The sequence below is a fragment of the Lycium ferocissimum genome, chromosome 9 (assembly GCF_029784015.1).
Source record: "Lycium ferocissimum isolate CSIRO_LF1 chromosome 9, AGI_CSIRO_Lferr_CH_V1, whole genome shotgun sequence".
NCBI classification, from domain to species: Eukaryota; Viridiplantae; Streptophyta; class Magnoliopsida; order Solanales; family Solanaceae; genus Lycium; species Lycium ferocissimum.
In genome coordinates, this window is record NC_081350.1 from 44858314 (window position 1) to 44873495 (window position 15182).

Sequence of the window (15182 nt, forward strand, 5' to 3'; positions counted from 1 at the left end):
ATAATCTACCCTTCTAGCTAAATTACAACATTCTTCAACACTCCTTCTCGAGCTAGGTGCCATAAAAATGTTAAGTAAACCTAGCTGGGATACAAGGTATTCATGTTGAACTCTATTCAACCCTTTTGTATGAACATCTGCCGGCTGCTCAATGGTGTTTATATATTCATTCCTGATCAAGCCTTGTTGAATCTTCTCTCCTATAAAATGGCAGTCAATTTCTATATGTTTTGTCCGCTCATGGAAGACAAGATTGGCTGCTATTTGGATGGCTGCTTTACTATCACTATGAATGCAAACTGGTAATTGAATTTGAACTCCTAAGTCTTTGATCAATCCAGTTAGCCAAGTCAATTCTGAAACTATTGTTGATATACTTATGTAGTCAGCTTCTACTGAGCTTCTAGAGATTGTTGTTTGTTTCTTAGACTTCCAAGAAACAAGTGAATCTCCTAACTTTATTAAGAATCCAGTCACTGATTTTCTTGAGAATGAACATGCAGCCCAATCAGCATCACAAAATGATATAAATATGTTTTTTCTATTGCTTAATAGTAATATCCCTTGTGCAGGCTGTGATTTGATGTATCTAATGATCCTCAATGCAGCTTCCAGATGTGACTTCTTAGGTTGCTGGAGAAACTAACTTAAGGTTTGTACACTGTAAGCTATGTCAGGCCTTGTAACTGTTAAGTATAATAGTTTGCCTATCAGTTTTTGATACATTCCTTGATCATGTATCAATTCATTTCCTACATTGGCTACTTATTTGTTATGTCCTTCATGTTGTTGGCTATAAATTCTTTTGGTATGTTTATCATACTCTCTGGTAGTAAGTTTGATATTTGTATCCATTGGTGTAGTTGCAGGTTTAGCAGCACTCAACCCTGATTCTGAAATAAATTCTAATGCATATTTTCTTTGATGCATTAAGATTCCTTTTTTTGACCTTGCGAATTCAATACCAAAGAAATATTTTAGTTCCCCCAAATCTTTCATCTTAAATGCTTCTTGTAAGGCAAGTTTGGTCTCAATTATTAACTGCAAACTATCTCCAGTAATCAGCATGTCATCAACATAGACTAATATAGTATAATGAATGCTCATATTGGCTCTGAACAAACTTGAACCTGAGTAGTGCTTCTTGTAACTTTGCATTCGATTGTCTTAGAGCCTGTTTCAGTTCATACAAGGATTTAATGAGGTTACATACTTGTCTATTGTCCCCCTGACTCTTAAATCCTTGTGGCAACTCCATTTATATTTCATTATCTAGATCCTCTTGAAGGAAAGCATTATACACATCCATTTGATGTATATGCCATTTTCTAGCAGCTGCTATAACCAAAACATTTCTGACTGTTACCATCTTTACAATTGGTCTAAATGTCTCTTGGTAATCTATTCCTTCTTGTTGACTGTACCCTTTGACCGCTAATCTTGCTTTGAATCTTTCTGTTTCTCCACCTGCCTTGTACTTGATCTTGAATATCCATTTGCATACAATTGGTATATTTCCATCTGGTAGAGGCACTATCTTCCAGGTGTTATTTTGTTGCAGTGCATCTGCTTCAGCCTGCATAGCTTCAATCCATCTTGGATCTTGTATTGCTTCTCTATAGGTAGAAGGTTCAGTTGTACTAGAAACAATAGAAGTAGTAGATGATAAGTGATCATAAGTTACATAGTGCATAAGGAATGTCATTATGGACATTCAGAGATACAAGCTATTTCATCCAACATGGTGGATATTTTCCTCTAGTTGACTTCCTTGTAGGTTGTTGTACTTGGCCATGTATGACATTTAGATTAAGTAGTTCCATTTGCTCAACTGCAGGCTGAACTTGGTCTTGAATTGCATTTTCTCCAGGTTGACACCAACATTCCTACATCTTCTACATGTATCTGCTCATTATCAATGCTTGTTTCACTTATGTTATCATTTGAACTTTGTGTACCACTCATATCAAGGTTAGTAGAAACAGGTAATACAGTTCTCATGTTTTCATAGACAGGTATAAGAGGTGAAAATAGAGTAGTAGAGTCTGTTAGTTTTGAAAGCGGAAAAATATCTTCCTTGAATATCACATCTCTATGCACGAAGAAACACTTATTATCCATATCATATAAGATGTAACCCTTTTGTGTTTCTGAGTAGCCCATATGAATGACATTCCTTGTTCTAGATTGTAACCTATCTGTTTGATGGAGGATTTTGGCAAAGCACAGGCAACCAATCACTCTTAAGTGCAGTAAAGAAGGTTTTTGTGATTTAGTTTTTCATAAGGAGAACAATCATTGATAATACTTGATGATAGTATATTAATGATATATATTGTAGCCTATACACAATGTCCCCAAAATCTAATAGGAATGTGAGCTTGAAATATTACAACTCTAGTAATCTAAAGGATATGTCTATGTTTTCTCTCAGCTAGTCCATTTTGTTGAGGAGTATGGGTAAAACTTCTAATGGATTATGCCTTAATCAATAAACAAAGTGTGACATAAAGAGTTCACAAATTCTGTTCCATCATCAGTTCATGTCATACTGACTCTTTATAAGAGATGGAAAATTTGTGATATGCAAAAAATCATCAGATTTTAATCTCAACAAAAACCCCCCAAGTGAATCTTGTGAAGTCATCTACAACAGTTAAGAAAGGCTTATAACCATCAAAAGTAGCAGTTTTATAGGGTTCCCATACATCCATATGTACAAGCTCAAATGGTCTAGAACTAGCAGTACTACTTTTAGGAAATGGCAATCTAGTTTGCCTTGCACAAGGACATACTGTGCACTTATTTAATAGGTATGTAATACTAGAAAATTGTGAAGGAAACAACTTCTGTAGAGTAGTTGTAGGGACATGTCCCATTGTTTTGTGCCATAGAATAATGTCATCATCATTTACTCCACTAGCTGAGGAGAGTCCACAATCAACTATTTGTTCTTTAGTAAGTCTGATTTTTGTTCTTATGAGACAGTATAAACCGTCATCTTCTTTACCAATCTTCTTCACCTTCCCAGTGAAGAGATCCTGGAAATCACAAAAATCAGGATAAAACTTGACTGAGCAATTCATTTGTCTAGTTAACTTTGATACTGACAAGGTTAAACTTGAATTCTGGTATGTAAAACACATTAGGGACTTTACTACTGTCCGATATATCACTTGTACCAGTCTGTTTCACATAAGTAATTTCTCCATTAGGTAAAACTACTCTTTTATCAATTTTTGGTTTTCTAAAGTAGTCTTATCTAGTAAATTTAGATCAGAAGTCATATGGTCAGTAGCCCCTGAGTTAATTATCCACTCTTGTGAATTACTTGAGACTAACAGGGCACTACTTTTACCTGTCATATTAGCAACATGTGAACTGATTGATGATTGAGCAGCAAGATGACTTTGTTCCATCATTTGACAAATTTCAGCATATTGAGATGATGTAAGATTTGGTCCTTTTGTCTTTTGAAATTGATCCAATTGTTGTTAATGCTAGGTGTACCATAAGTTATTAATTGACCAGAATTTGCATGAGGTATCTCCATTTGATTCATTTGAGTTATAGGTGGAAGATTTTGACCATATGTAGCTTGAGAACTATTTGCATTCCAGTGTTCAGTGATTGCACTATGTGCAGTATGGTTGACATGTCCTCCTCCTCTACTAAATCTTTCCTTGAATCTGTCATCATTTTGTTGAAACTACTGAAACCTGTTATCCATCTGATTGAACCTGTTATCACCCATATTTTGGCTAAACCCGTTATCCACTTGGTTTGCCTTAGGATGATCTGGTGGATATCCAACCAATCTGTAACAATTAGCCTTAAAATGTCCCTTGAATTTACAATAATCACAAAAGGCATTAGGATTGTAGTTAGGATTATATCGCTTTTTGACCTTCTGATTTGGATTTCCAGCTCTAGAGTACATTGCAACATCATCACTTTCACTAATTCCTTGATTCTTACTAGACATTGATCCTAACAGCCCTGAAGCATTTGCTGTTGCTACAAACCTTTTATTTTCAACACTAATTATCATGGAATAGGCCTAGTTTACACTTGGTAGTGGACTTAACAACAATATATGACTTCTTGCTTAAGAGTAGGACTCATTAAGCCTTATAAGAAACTGATACAATTTTTGTCTTTGTACATATAGGACAAACTCCTTTCATTTGTCACAGTTGCAACCAGAGACTGGAACCATAGACTCAAACTCATTCCACAGCTCTTTCAATCTAGAATAGTACACAGACACATACTAAGTTCCTTGAACTGCATTAGCAATTTCTTGATGTATGTTAAAAGATCTTGAGTCATCTACCTTTTCAAATCTCTCTTTCAGATCTTCCCACACATACTATGCATTATTTGCGTACACTATTACTCCAGTCAAATTACTAGCTACTGAGTTCATAAGCCATGACAACACAATACGTTCACTCGCTCCCACTAATCCCATAAACTCTCAGGATAAACAAATTTCTGACACTTTCCATTCACAAAACCTAACTTGTTTCTTCCTAGTAGAGCAATTTTCATAGACTTATTCCATACCGTATAGTTTTCATTGCCTCTTAACTGAAAAGGAAGTATATATTCCACTTACATCGGTTGATTGCAGATATAGCGGATAATTGTAATCGACTACTAGAGACTGTGAATCAATTGATCCTACTCGCATTTACTGGTTCGGTTCCGTTAGTAGTAGCCATTAAAATTACTATTCAAACACCTTGGATTTAACCTAATTTGATCGAGAGAAAATTTTGAGAAAAACCTTGAAATTGCGATCGATTGAGATTTAGCAATCAAATCGATTATCGTGCGGATTGTTATAAGCATTGATTTGAATCTTCCTGCTCTAATACCATGAAGTAATCAGTGAATTCAAGTAATGAACCCTAATTGGATCAAAGAGAAGTACATTGGAGAAGAAGAGGAGAGAGAGAGGTGGAAAATATAGCTGTTAATCAACTTCTGTTAAATTACACTTAGAGGTCCTATTTATAGTTATGGACCACAAACTAACTAACTAACAAGCTTAAGGATGTAGAATGACTAATCTACCCTTCTTGCTTAATTATAACATTCTTCAACATTGTGAAAACGGGAAAAAAAAGTTTTATAAGTGGCGTTTCATACTGATTGTCTTCTCCGCACCCTTCAACACACTCCACCCCCTAGGCCCTATACCTACGACTCTCACCTAAGTTCATTATATGTAAATGCTTTCAAGATAATATTTTTTTGTTTATTTACCAAAACACTAAAAATAACTAAGAAAAATAATTATGTTTTAATATTTTTCTTCATACCAAACACTCGGTGAATTAAAAAAGGCCCTCTCTTTCACCAGATTTCGGACTCAATCCACATCCCTTGCTGAACCTTCTACATACAACTCAATTCAATAAAGTTTTTCCGTCCGACTGGTGTTATATATAATGGGCGATTACCTAATAATCGACATTCTAAAAGGAGGATTTGAATGAACTCGTAACTAAAATACTAGATCCGCCTCTACCCGCGCCGCGGGTTCTATTAAAAGACAAGAAAGAGTATACATTACTACTACTGTATATTTTCTATACGTGTGCACAAACTAATCAAGGGCAAAAAAGCGACAACAAAAAACCTGTAAAAGTTCCTCTCTTTTTCCTTTCTTGTATCAGTAAAACCCCACCCCTAATTACATAACACCAACAACATGTGTTGAGATTCACGAGTCTTTATAGGTGGGTGTCTGCTAAAGGAACCTTTTTTCTCTATAAATAGGTTTCCTTTTTTGTACCCCCATGATTATTACTCCTTGAAATTCTCCATATATCTCTCTCTACACACAGATATATATATGTATAAATAAAGGAAAGTTGTGAAAAATAAAACAAGAGAAAAAAAAAAAGAGAAGAATAGAGCTATGGGAGACAATAGAGGACTTGGAGTTTTGGGAGTTTCAATGTGTGGTGCAGCACAAGAAATTGAAGAATTATCAAGAGATAGTAGTCATTATAGTCTTTCCACTGGGATATTACCTTCACTTGGTGCTAGAAGTAATAGAAGAGTCAAGCTTCAAAGATTTATTGTTTCTCCTTATGATCGCCATTACAGGTTCTATATTCTTTTTTTTTTTTTTTAGTTTAATCATTCAGTATTCAAAATTTATTGACTCGACTAATTGAAATTCATGCTGCATAAGGCGGTTAACGCGGAAGCTTCTCTATTATTCTTTCTTCTGTCCTTTATTTTACTTTTCTGACTTGACAATTTAGTTTTGTATCCCTCAAAGACCGTTAAAGAAAAGCGTTCCTTATCAGAAATTTCTCAGCTTTGTTTCATTTATGGGTGTTCATAGATATCTTCTTTTATATGAATATTGAAGATTGAGAGAATTCTTGAAGAAAAAAGCATGATTATGATGAATATTTACTTACAGCGAGAAATGAAGATAAATTGGTGATATAGTGGCCTGGATCCTAACTAATGGACCGAGCAGAGGTGTATTTAGAATTTAAAATTTGTGAGTTCATATTACAATCTCAAGTTAATATTACAATAACATACAAATGAATTTACAATCAAATATTTATAAATACTTAGTGAATCTGTTAATACATATACAAGGTCTAGATAAAAATTATTGAGTTCTTATTAACTTGTGAGTAACACTCTGCATCCGCCGCTAAAATTAAGTGCAGTTGTTTTGAGTTTTGAGTTTTGAGTATGAAGATACTCGCGGTAGGAAGTGGCCTTTTGGCGGGCCTTACATGGCTCGAATCCAAATTAATCAGTATAGTTGATTGAATGAATGAAAAACAAGTATCGGTATTTGATGCTTGAAACATTGACTTTCACGAGTACATGTTATCTCACATCACAAATTAGTTGTAACTCTACATGGTAGAATAAAAAAATTGCGGAACATTTTTCTATCTGTGCTAAAATTAATATCCTAATCTTCATAGTTCAACGTAAGCAACATACTTTTGTTTTTTTCCACTATAGTTTTTAATTTTCATCTAAAAAGTTGGTCTTCGTCTTTTCTATTTTCGTCAGCTTTTTTAATTAAGTGTATAGGATCTTCTAGTATGCTCCACCACAATGTTTTATTTTAACAATAGCACACCTTGCATTACTATGGTTGGAGACTTTGTTTCATTCGTCTTTATTTAAGTTTCTTGTGGGCTTGTTGAAAATAACGTCTAACTTTTTAAGCATAAAATACTATGCTTTTTTATATTTATCTGCAAGACAAACTAATTTTTTTTTTTTTTAATCTCTCTCTCTCCCCCTTATTTTGTGTACAGGATTACGGGGCAATTTGCAGGATTGCCCTTCGTTGGGGGTGGTCTTTAATTTTTACCCCTCAAAATGGTAGTCTTTAAATTTTGTCGCCTTCGGCACGTGAATTTTTCATGACACGAACAAAATTTGCGTGGGCAAAATTACGTGCGACTGCGGCGCAAATCTCAGCTCGCGAAATTTCGCTTGTGATTTTTTTTTTTAAAGCGAGAAGTTAGGATTCGAATTCACAATTTCGGGGCGTTAGGCGAGGGGTAAAACTTAAAGATCGCCAATTTGAAGGGCAAAAATTAAAGACCACCCCAAATAAAGGGTAATCCGCGCAAAAAGAAGATTACTTTTAAACGTTAAGATTACGAAAGATTTTTGCTATATGACCATCTTTGAAAATTCATTCACACTATTTTCTTCTGACTTTTTTTGGTTGGAGAAAAAGATAGTAGAATATTTGAGTAACTTGTCTAATAACCTAGATCTGTCTGATGCTTTATTTTCTCCGTGTGTTACTCCGTGTCTTCCCATTTTCTTTTAATTTTTTTGGTTTCCCACTTATAGTCTTCGGTTCGGGCCCAATTAATCCCAGTTCACGTCAAAAAATATAATTTTAGGGGATAAAATGCTTCATATGATTCTATTCCAAAGTTTAAATATGAAACTTCTCGTTAAGAATAAACATACCTATCACCAAGTTGGTAAGATAAGAAACTTTTACACCCTTTTATTATAAAAATGGTGCAGGGGCCATCTTCTCAACTATTCATTCGATACAGGTTATTTTGCACCGACATAAATATCAGATAATTCTCTCTATTAAAACTTAGACGGAGAAAAAAAAAATTGGTCTCTAGAATGATTTGAAGAAAACAAAATTACTACTTCTTACTTAGAGCCTGTTTGGATGGGCTTAAAAAAAAAACAGCTTATAAGCCAAAAAAAAAAAAGTTGGGCTACCTCAACTTTTTTTTTTTTTCTTTCAAATTTTTTTATAAGGCAACTTTAGATAAACTAAGCCAAACAAATTTAAATATTTTTTTGGACTTATTTTAAGCACAAAATAGCTTATAAACTGATCAATCAAACACTGAAAAAAGTTGAAAACAGTTTATAAGTTATTTTCAGCCACTTATAAGAAACGGGCTCTTATTCACATTTAGCAAAGTCAAATAGCATGGGAGAGAGGAAAATGATTCAATTTCTACCCTGAGGTGGGGACTTGTCCTTTTATTTGCCTGGTTAGTAGGGTACAAAACAAAGTTAGGCTGATTAATTTTGACTGCCACTGTTGTAGCTGAAACAAAAATCATATTTTCCACTGTTAACACTTTCTGTGTTTTTCTCCTCCTCCTCCTTTTTGCCTTTTTTTGACCAAATCAAAACCTTTTTCTTTACCTCCACTTTTGTTTTATTGCTATTTTTTCTTAAAAATTGTGGTGTCCCAATTCGTTTGTGCGTCTAAGCAGGTGTCCGGACATAAAGAATTGTGAAATTTGAAAAAAATAAGTAATTGTTTTCAAGTTGAAAAATGATAATTGGTTATTGGTGTTGTGTTTTGACATGAATACAAATTGGAGTTGCTTCTGATTTTTGGGTGTGAAAATTGTGAAAACAGCACTTTTTGAATTCTGGAATTTTCTGTAATTCAACTTCAAATTCAATTTCAAATGTTACAGTTCTCCGGAATAATATTCTGAAAAAAAGTGAAAACCATTCATGGACAAACGGGCACTAAATTATTTTACGGAAACTTGGCCTCTCATAATTTTTCCTTTTACTAAATTACATTTGGACCACATCCTTGGATGCCCTTGGGTTATTGCTATTCTAATCTTTACTCTAGAAGGGAGCCTTGGTGCAACAGTTAAAATTGTGACACTTAATCAGGAGGTCACGATTTCAAGTCTAAAAATAACCTCTTCTAGAAATGCACGGAAAAATAGACTCAATGTGGTCTTGCTTTTCCATGGACCCACATATAGCGCGAGTTTAGTGCACCAATTTGCTTTTTTCTTTCTTTCTAGATCTTTGCTTTATCAAGATTTAAAAGAAAATATTATGTTGGGTAAAATCCAACATTAAGATTTTACTAACACCCATAAAAATATCATCTTGCAGAGAGTCATATCAGATATTTTAATTTCTGCCGTACCTGGATGATCAGACTCCATTGGACCATATTATCTTGTAGGTTTCAATCATTTGAAATCAAAAACTGACAATTACTGCTCCCAAAATATCTGCTTTGTGTCTTTGCTACTCCCACTGGCTCATTTCATATGCCCGGTGTTTGGCTCATTTCATATGCCCGTGTTTGATTGGTCGCGGAGTCCAAAAAAGAATGAAAGACTTTTGAAATTTGTGGTTTCACATAAATTTTATATATTTGTTCGACTATAAATCATCTTATAAAGAATAAAATTTAAAAAATTAAATTAAATTACTTTTATCATTCTTTTTGGGACAAACGAAAAGAAAATTGCCTCACATAAAATGGGAGGGAGGGAGTAATAAGGTTGACTAATGGAAGATAGGGAGTATTAAGGTTGACTAACTTATATATACTTCAGTGTCTAAAAGAGATATAGTCAAACCTCTCTATAACAACGTCGTTAGTCCGGATAATTTTTTGCTGCTATAGTGAAGTGCTGATACAGAGAACATATAAAATTTAGCACCAATATCAGCCCAGAAATATAAGTGACTAATGCCCATAGTTGCCGCTTCTGGAGACAGGCATATCCACTCTGGGACACTTTGAAATTCTCCAGGATATAACAGATTCAAAGTTCGTTGATTAAAGAAAAAAAGAAACAAAAGAAAAAAAAATTAAAAAAAAAAAAAAAACTAAAACTAAAACATGTATTTCTAGCAGAACAATATAACTTAAAGACAAATGGATTTTGGCAACATTGTTTTAGTTTACCAAGTTACTGGTACTTGCTACAACTTTCTATTTATGTTTTACATTGCTTAAGAAACAGAATCCTACATTTCATTTTGTAACAAATGTTGTCAATTTCTTGTTTCAGATAGTTCTTTCATGAAGTTTAATTGACTTAGCAACTAGATTAATTTCACCATTTTAGAATGGGGTGACAAATTTTCTGCTTTTCTTGTAGACAAGCATAATAGACACGTGCTAACAAGTTCAGCATGTTACACTTAATTCACGAGTCGTCGTTCTTTTTCTTTTGAGATTTCGATTGGTTAATATATCCCAGTCGTTGTTTGTATTTGGTAACCAATCGTTTGGATGGTAAATTTGATATCTGACTCACAGAAATGGAACATGGATTTTTCTAAAATCAGCTCAGGTTAAAATGATGTTTGCAGGTTATGGGAGACTTTTTTAGTTGTGCTGGTCATCTACACTGCTTGGGTGTCCCCGTTCGAGTTTGGCTTTCTGCAAAAACCAATAGGACCGCTTGCCAAGACTGACAATGTTGTCAATGGATTCTTCGCGATTGATATCATTCTTACCTTCTTTGTTGCTTACTTGGATAGAACCACTTATTTACTTGTTGATAATCACAAAAAGATTGCTTGGAAGTATGCGAGTACGTGGTTGTTATTCGATATCATATCAACAATCCCTTCAGAACTTGCTGTGAAGATTTCCCCAAAACCTTTAGGTCTGTATGGATTATTCAATATGCTTCGTCTGTGGCGTCTACGAAGAGTTAGTGCATTGTTTGCCAGGTAATTTGTTTGTCCTTCTAGTGATCAATGCTACTACAATCGTACCCCTCTATCACGGCGTTGTTTGTCCGGATACAGTTAACACTCTCTACAGCAGTCATCCTCTATAATAACATTTTACTATAAAAGCTATGTTCTTTCATATTATGTTATATTATATGTTCTCTATAACAACATTTCGGTTGTTATAGAGCGCTGTCTCGATTGTCCTTCCATACTAGTGGTCGTGATCTTTCTCTTATAGTTTCCTGTCCTTTGATTATCTTATTATTCTGTTTTAGTTACTGTTCCTTTTTTCTTCAGAATGCCTTGTCTCGCTTTTATAGTTCTTTGCCTATTTCCTATTTTGATACCTTTTCCTTGAGCCGAGGGTCTATCGGTGCCAACCTCTCTACCTCTCAAGGTAATAGTAAGGTCTACAAAGAAAGGTTTGACTGATTTTTTTGGATGCTATAGCGAAATGCTGCTATAGAGAACATATAATGTAACATAACATGAAAGTCAATTCCAAAGAAAACTTGGCCGTTATAGTGAAATGTTGTTATAGAGGACGACTATTATAGAGAGGTCTAACTGTATATATGCATATCTTTTCCCTTGAAGCTTAGTGTAATACCAACCTTGTCTTTTCTTTAAAACAGATTGGAGAAAGATAGGAACTTCAATTACTTTTGGGTTCGATGTGCAAAGCTTGTTTGTGTAAGTACATTACGCCTCTTATTTGATTAAGAGCTGATCGATGTAGTTCTAGTTAACATATTGTTTCTTTTTTCTTCTCTATAGGTCACTCTCTTTGCTGTTCATTGTGCCGGATGCTTTTATTATCTGATTGCGGCTCATTATCCCGACCCAAAGAAGACATGGATTGGAGCCTCTATGGAAGACTTCCTTAATCAGAGCTTATGGATTCGTTATATCACTTCTATTTATTGGTCGATAACTACTCTCACTACAGTCGGTTATGGTGATCTGCATCCAGAGAATACTCGCGAGATGATCTTTGATATTTTCTACATGCTGTTTAACTTGGGATTGACAGCATATTTAATAGGAAATATGACTAACTTGGTCGTGCATGGGACAAGTAGGACTAGAAAATTTGTGAGTTAATTATCTTGGGGTTGATTTCACAAGACTTTCAGTCAACTAACAATAATTATCTCAAAAAGTCACCTGAATTAGTTGAGTGACTTTTCTGTTACAAAGCAAAGAAAAGTGACTTTCCGAGATAATTACCATTCGCTGAGTGACTGTCCGAGGATTCAACTCATTATCTTGTTGTTTGATTATCTTATCAGTAACTCTACAAGTTTATTAGGTTCTAAAATGCATTTATTCATTTGCAATAGAGAGACACGATTCAAGCTGCTTCGAGCTTTGCACAGAGGAACCAATTGCCCGCTCGCCTCCAAGATCAGATGCTTGCACACTTGTGCTTGAAGTTCAGAACGGACTCTGAAGGGCTTCAGCAGCAAGAGACACTCGAGTCTCTTCCTAAAGCCATCCGTTCAAGCGTTTCACATTTCCTTTTCTACTCTTTAGTAGATAAGGCTTACTTGTTTCGTGGTGTGTCAAACGATCTACTCTTCCAGCTGGTAACTTATGAATCAGATAATTAATCACCGTTTTAAATCTATTGAGCGTGCTTTCTTTTATATTTGACATTCAGTCTGTGATTCAAGGTCTCGGAGATGAAGGCAGAGTACTTTCCTCCCAAAGAAGATGTCATTTTGCAGAACGAAGCGCCAACCGACTTCTATATTCTTGTAACAGGAGCTGTGGTAAATTTTCAACCTCTTTTTGTAATCTGAACGCGAACATTTTTATGTATTGTGGTATTTTACTTGATAGTACAAGTCTAATGTTGAACTTATCTGACAGGATCTATTGATGCTTAAAAACGGAGTTGAACAGGCAAGTTTTATCTTGACATGCACAAAACCTTCAAACTTTCAGTAGAATTCACTTGTGTTTTTAATGAAGCACGTCTAATTTATTTCCCGAACCACGAGTGGTGATCTGAAACCAAAATGGATATTTCAGGTTGTTGGGGAGGTCAGGGCTGGTGATCTTTGTGGTGAAATCGGGGTTCTTTGTTATAGGCCTCAACTATTTACAGTACGAACAAAGAGACTCTGCCAGCTGCTACGAATGAATCGTACCACATTTCTGAATATCGTCCAGGCCAATATTGGGGACGGGACTATAATCATGAATAATCTCCTTCAGGTATGAACGCCTCAAAAGTTTTCCTAATTTTGATGATTTTGAATAACATAATTTGACTAAAACATGGCTGTTATATTTTTCCTTTTTGCTGAGCAGCACTTGAAGGAAATGAAGAATCCAATTATGGAGGGAGTTCTAATGGAGACCGAGCACATGCTAGCTCGTGGTAGAATGGACTTGCCTCTCACCCTTTGCTTTGCAACACTTAGAGGTGATGACTTATTGTTGCATCACTTGTTGAAGCGTGGCCTTGATCCAAATGAATCAGATAACAACGGAAGATCCGCTTTGGTTTGTACCCTTACAAACTTCTGTTACCCGAGCTTGGATTCTATGTTCATTCATTTCTCATTTCCCCCCCCTTTATTATTGGTTTTCTCTCATCAGCATATCGCAGCAGCTAAAGGACTTGAAAACTGTGTTGTTCTTCTGCTGGATTTCGGGGCTGATCCTAACAGTAGAGGTATGGTTCTGTCCTATTTTCAAACTGTTGTTGCCAAAATTTGTTTTTGCCAGTTATGTGGTGTTTATTTATTCATGTATTACTAATTCATGTAAATTGACTCATAACTTCTACATCTTTTAGTTATGCGGGATTGTAAACTAGTAATCAAACACTGCACATGGTGTGCTGGATTTTATACATAGTAACTAAGATGCTACCAAACATGGTAATAGGATGTGAGTTGAAAAATTAAAAAAAAAAAATTCACTTCCTAACCAGCAGCCAAATGACCCCTAAATCCGTATTTTTTTCACCATGTCCACTGATACAGAGTCAGATAAGAATTTGATTTTGTTTCTTGTGCATGCACAGATTCAGAAGGCAATGTGCCATTGTGGGAGGCTATCATGGGGAAGCATGAGCCGGTGATCCGTTTGCTTGTTGACAACGGTGCTAAACTATCAGCTGGTGATGTGGGACATTTCGCCTGCGTTGCTGTTGAACAAAACAACTTGAGTTTACTCAAGGACATTGTCCGTCATGGCGGGGACATCACGCTTCCCAAGATCAACGGGTCATCGGCGCTCCATGTTGCTGTTTGTGAAGGAAACATGGAAATAGTAAAATACCTCTTGGATCAAGGGGCTAACGTTGACCAAGTAGACGAACATGGTTGGACCCCCCGGGACCTTGCTGTGCAACAAGGACATGAAGACATCAAAGAACTCTTTGAATCCGGGATGGTGATGAGAACTCGATCCATTGACCCAATCCCCGAGGAACGACACGGGGTTCGGTTCCTCGGAAGGTTCAAAAGCGAGCCGACAATCTACCCTGCATCCCACGGAGTCTCATTTCTAGGATTAGACGGTGGATCATTAGGGCGATCACGTCCCAGACGTAGGACTAATAACTTCCACAACTCATTATTCGGGATAATGTCAGCAAAGCAGACCAATGAGCACGATGTGCTTTTATCTGCAAACGAGACTAATGTAAGTGCCACGACAACCAAGACTTATGCTCCCAGAGTGATAATTTGTTGCCCCGAGAAAGGGGACAACGGGGGAAAACTCGTTTTACTTCCACAGAGTTTCAAAGAGCTACTTCAAATTGGTTCAAGTAGATATGGAATCTTGCAGGCCAAAGTTGTAAGCAAGGAGGGAGCTGAGATCGACAATATAGAGTTGATCAGAGATGGTGATCGTTTAGTTTTTGTTAGTGATAAAGAAAGCATTGATGAAGAAAAATCATCAGAATTGTGATGAGTTGAGGTGAAAACCAAAATTGTAAAATAATTATTTTGTTTCTTTTTTGGGATGTGGGAGATTGGTAATTTGGGATGAACAGGTTGAGTTGCAAACTAACTGACAGCCAATTTGTGAACATGTAAAAGTCAGAATGAGAAAATATATGTACATCCAATTACCCCTTTGTCTAATTTACAAATATTTAGAGTTGAGAAACTTCTCTTTAACATCTTTCGACTTATATAGCT

The 15182-nt window shown here is 35.6% G+C and overlaps 1 protein-coding gene across 1 annotated transcript; it reads left to right on the forward strand.

Annotated features, from left to right (window-relative positions):
* The first annotated feature begins 5703 nt into the window (after window positions 1-5703).
* On the forward strand, window positions 5704-15163 carry LOC132031038 (potassium channel AKT1). Its single transcript, XM_059420880.1, has 11 exons — window positions 5704-6123; window positions 10645-11010; window positions 11652-11709; window positions 11794-12111; window positions 12360-12605; window positions 12693-12791; window positions 12892-12924; window positions 13054-13239; window positions 13336-13530; window positions 13627-13702; window positions 14057-15163. The coding sequence occupies exons 1-11, from the start codon at window positions 5933-5935 to the stop codon at window positions 14947-14949; spliced, it is 2661 nt and encodes an 886-aa protein (XP_059276863.1). The 5' UTR covers window positions 5704-5932; the 3' UTR covers window positions 14950-15163.
* Window positions 15164-15182: the final 19 nt, after the last annotated feature.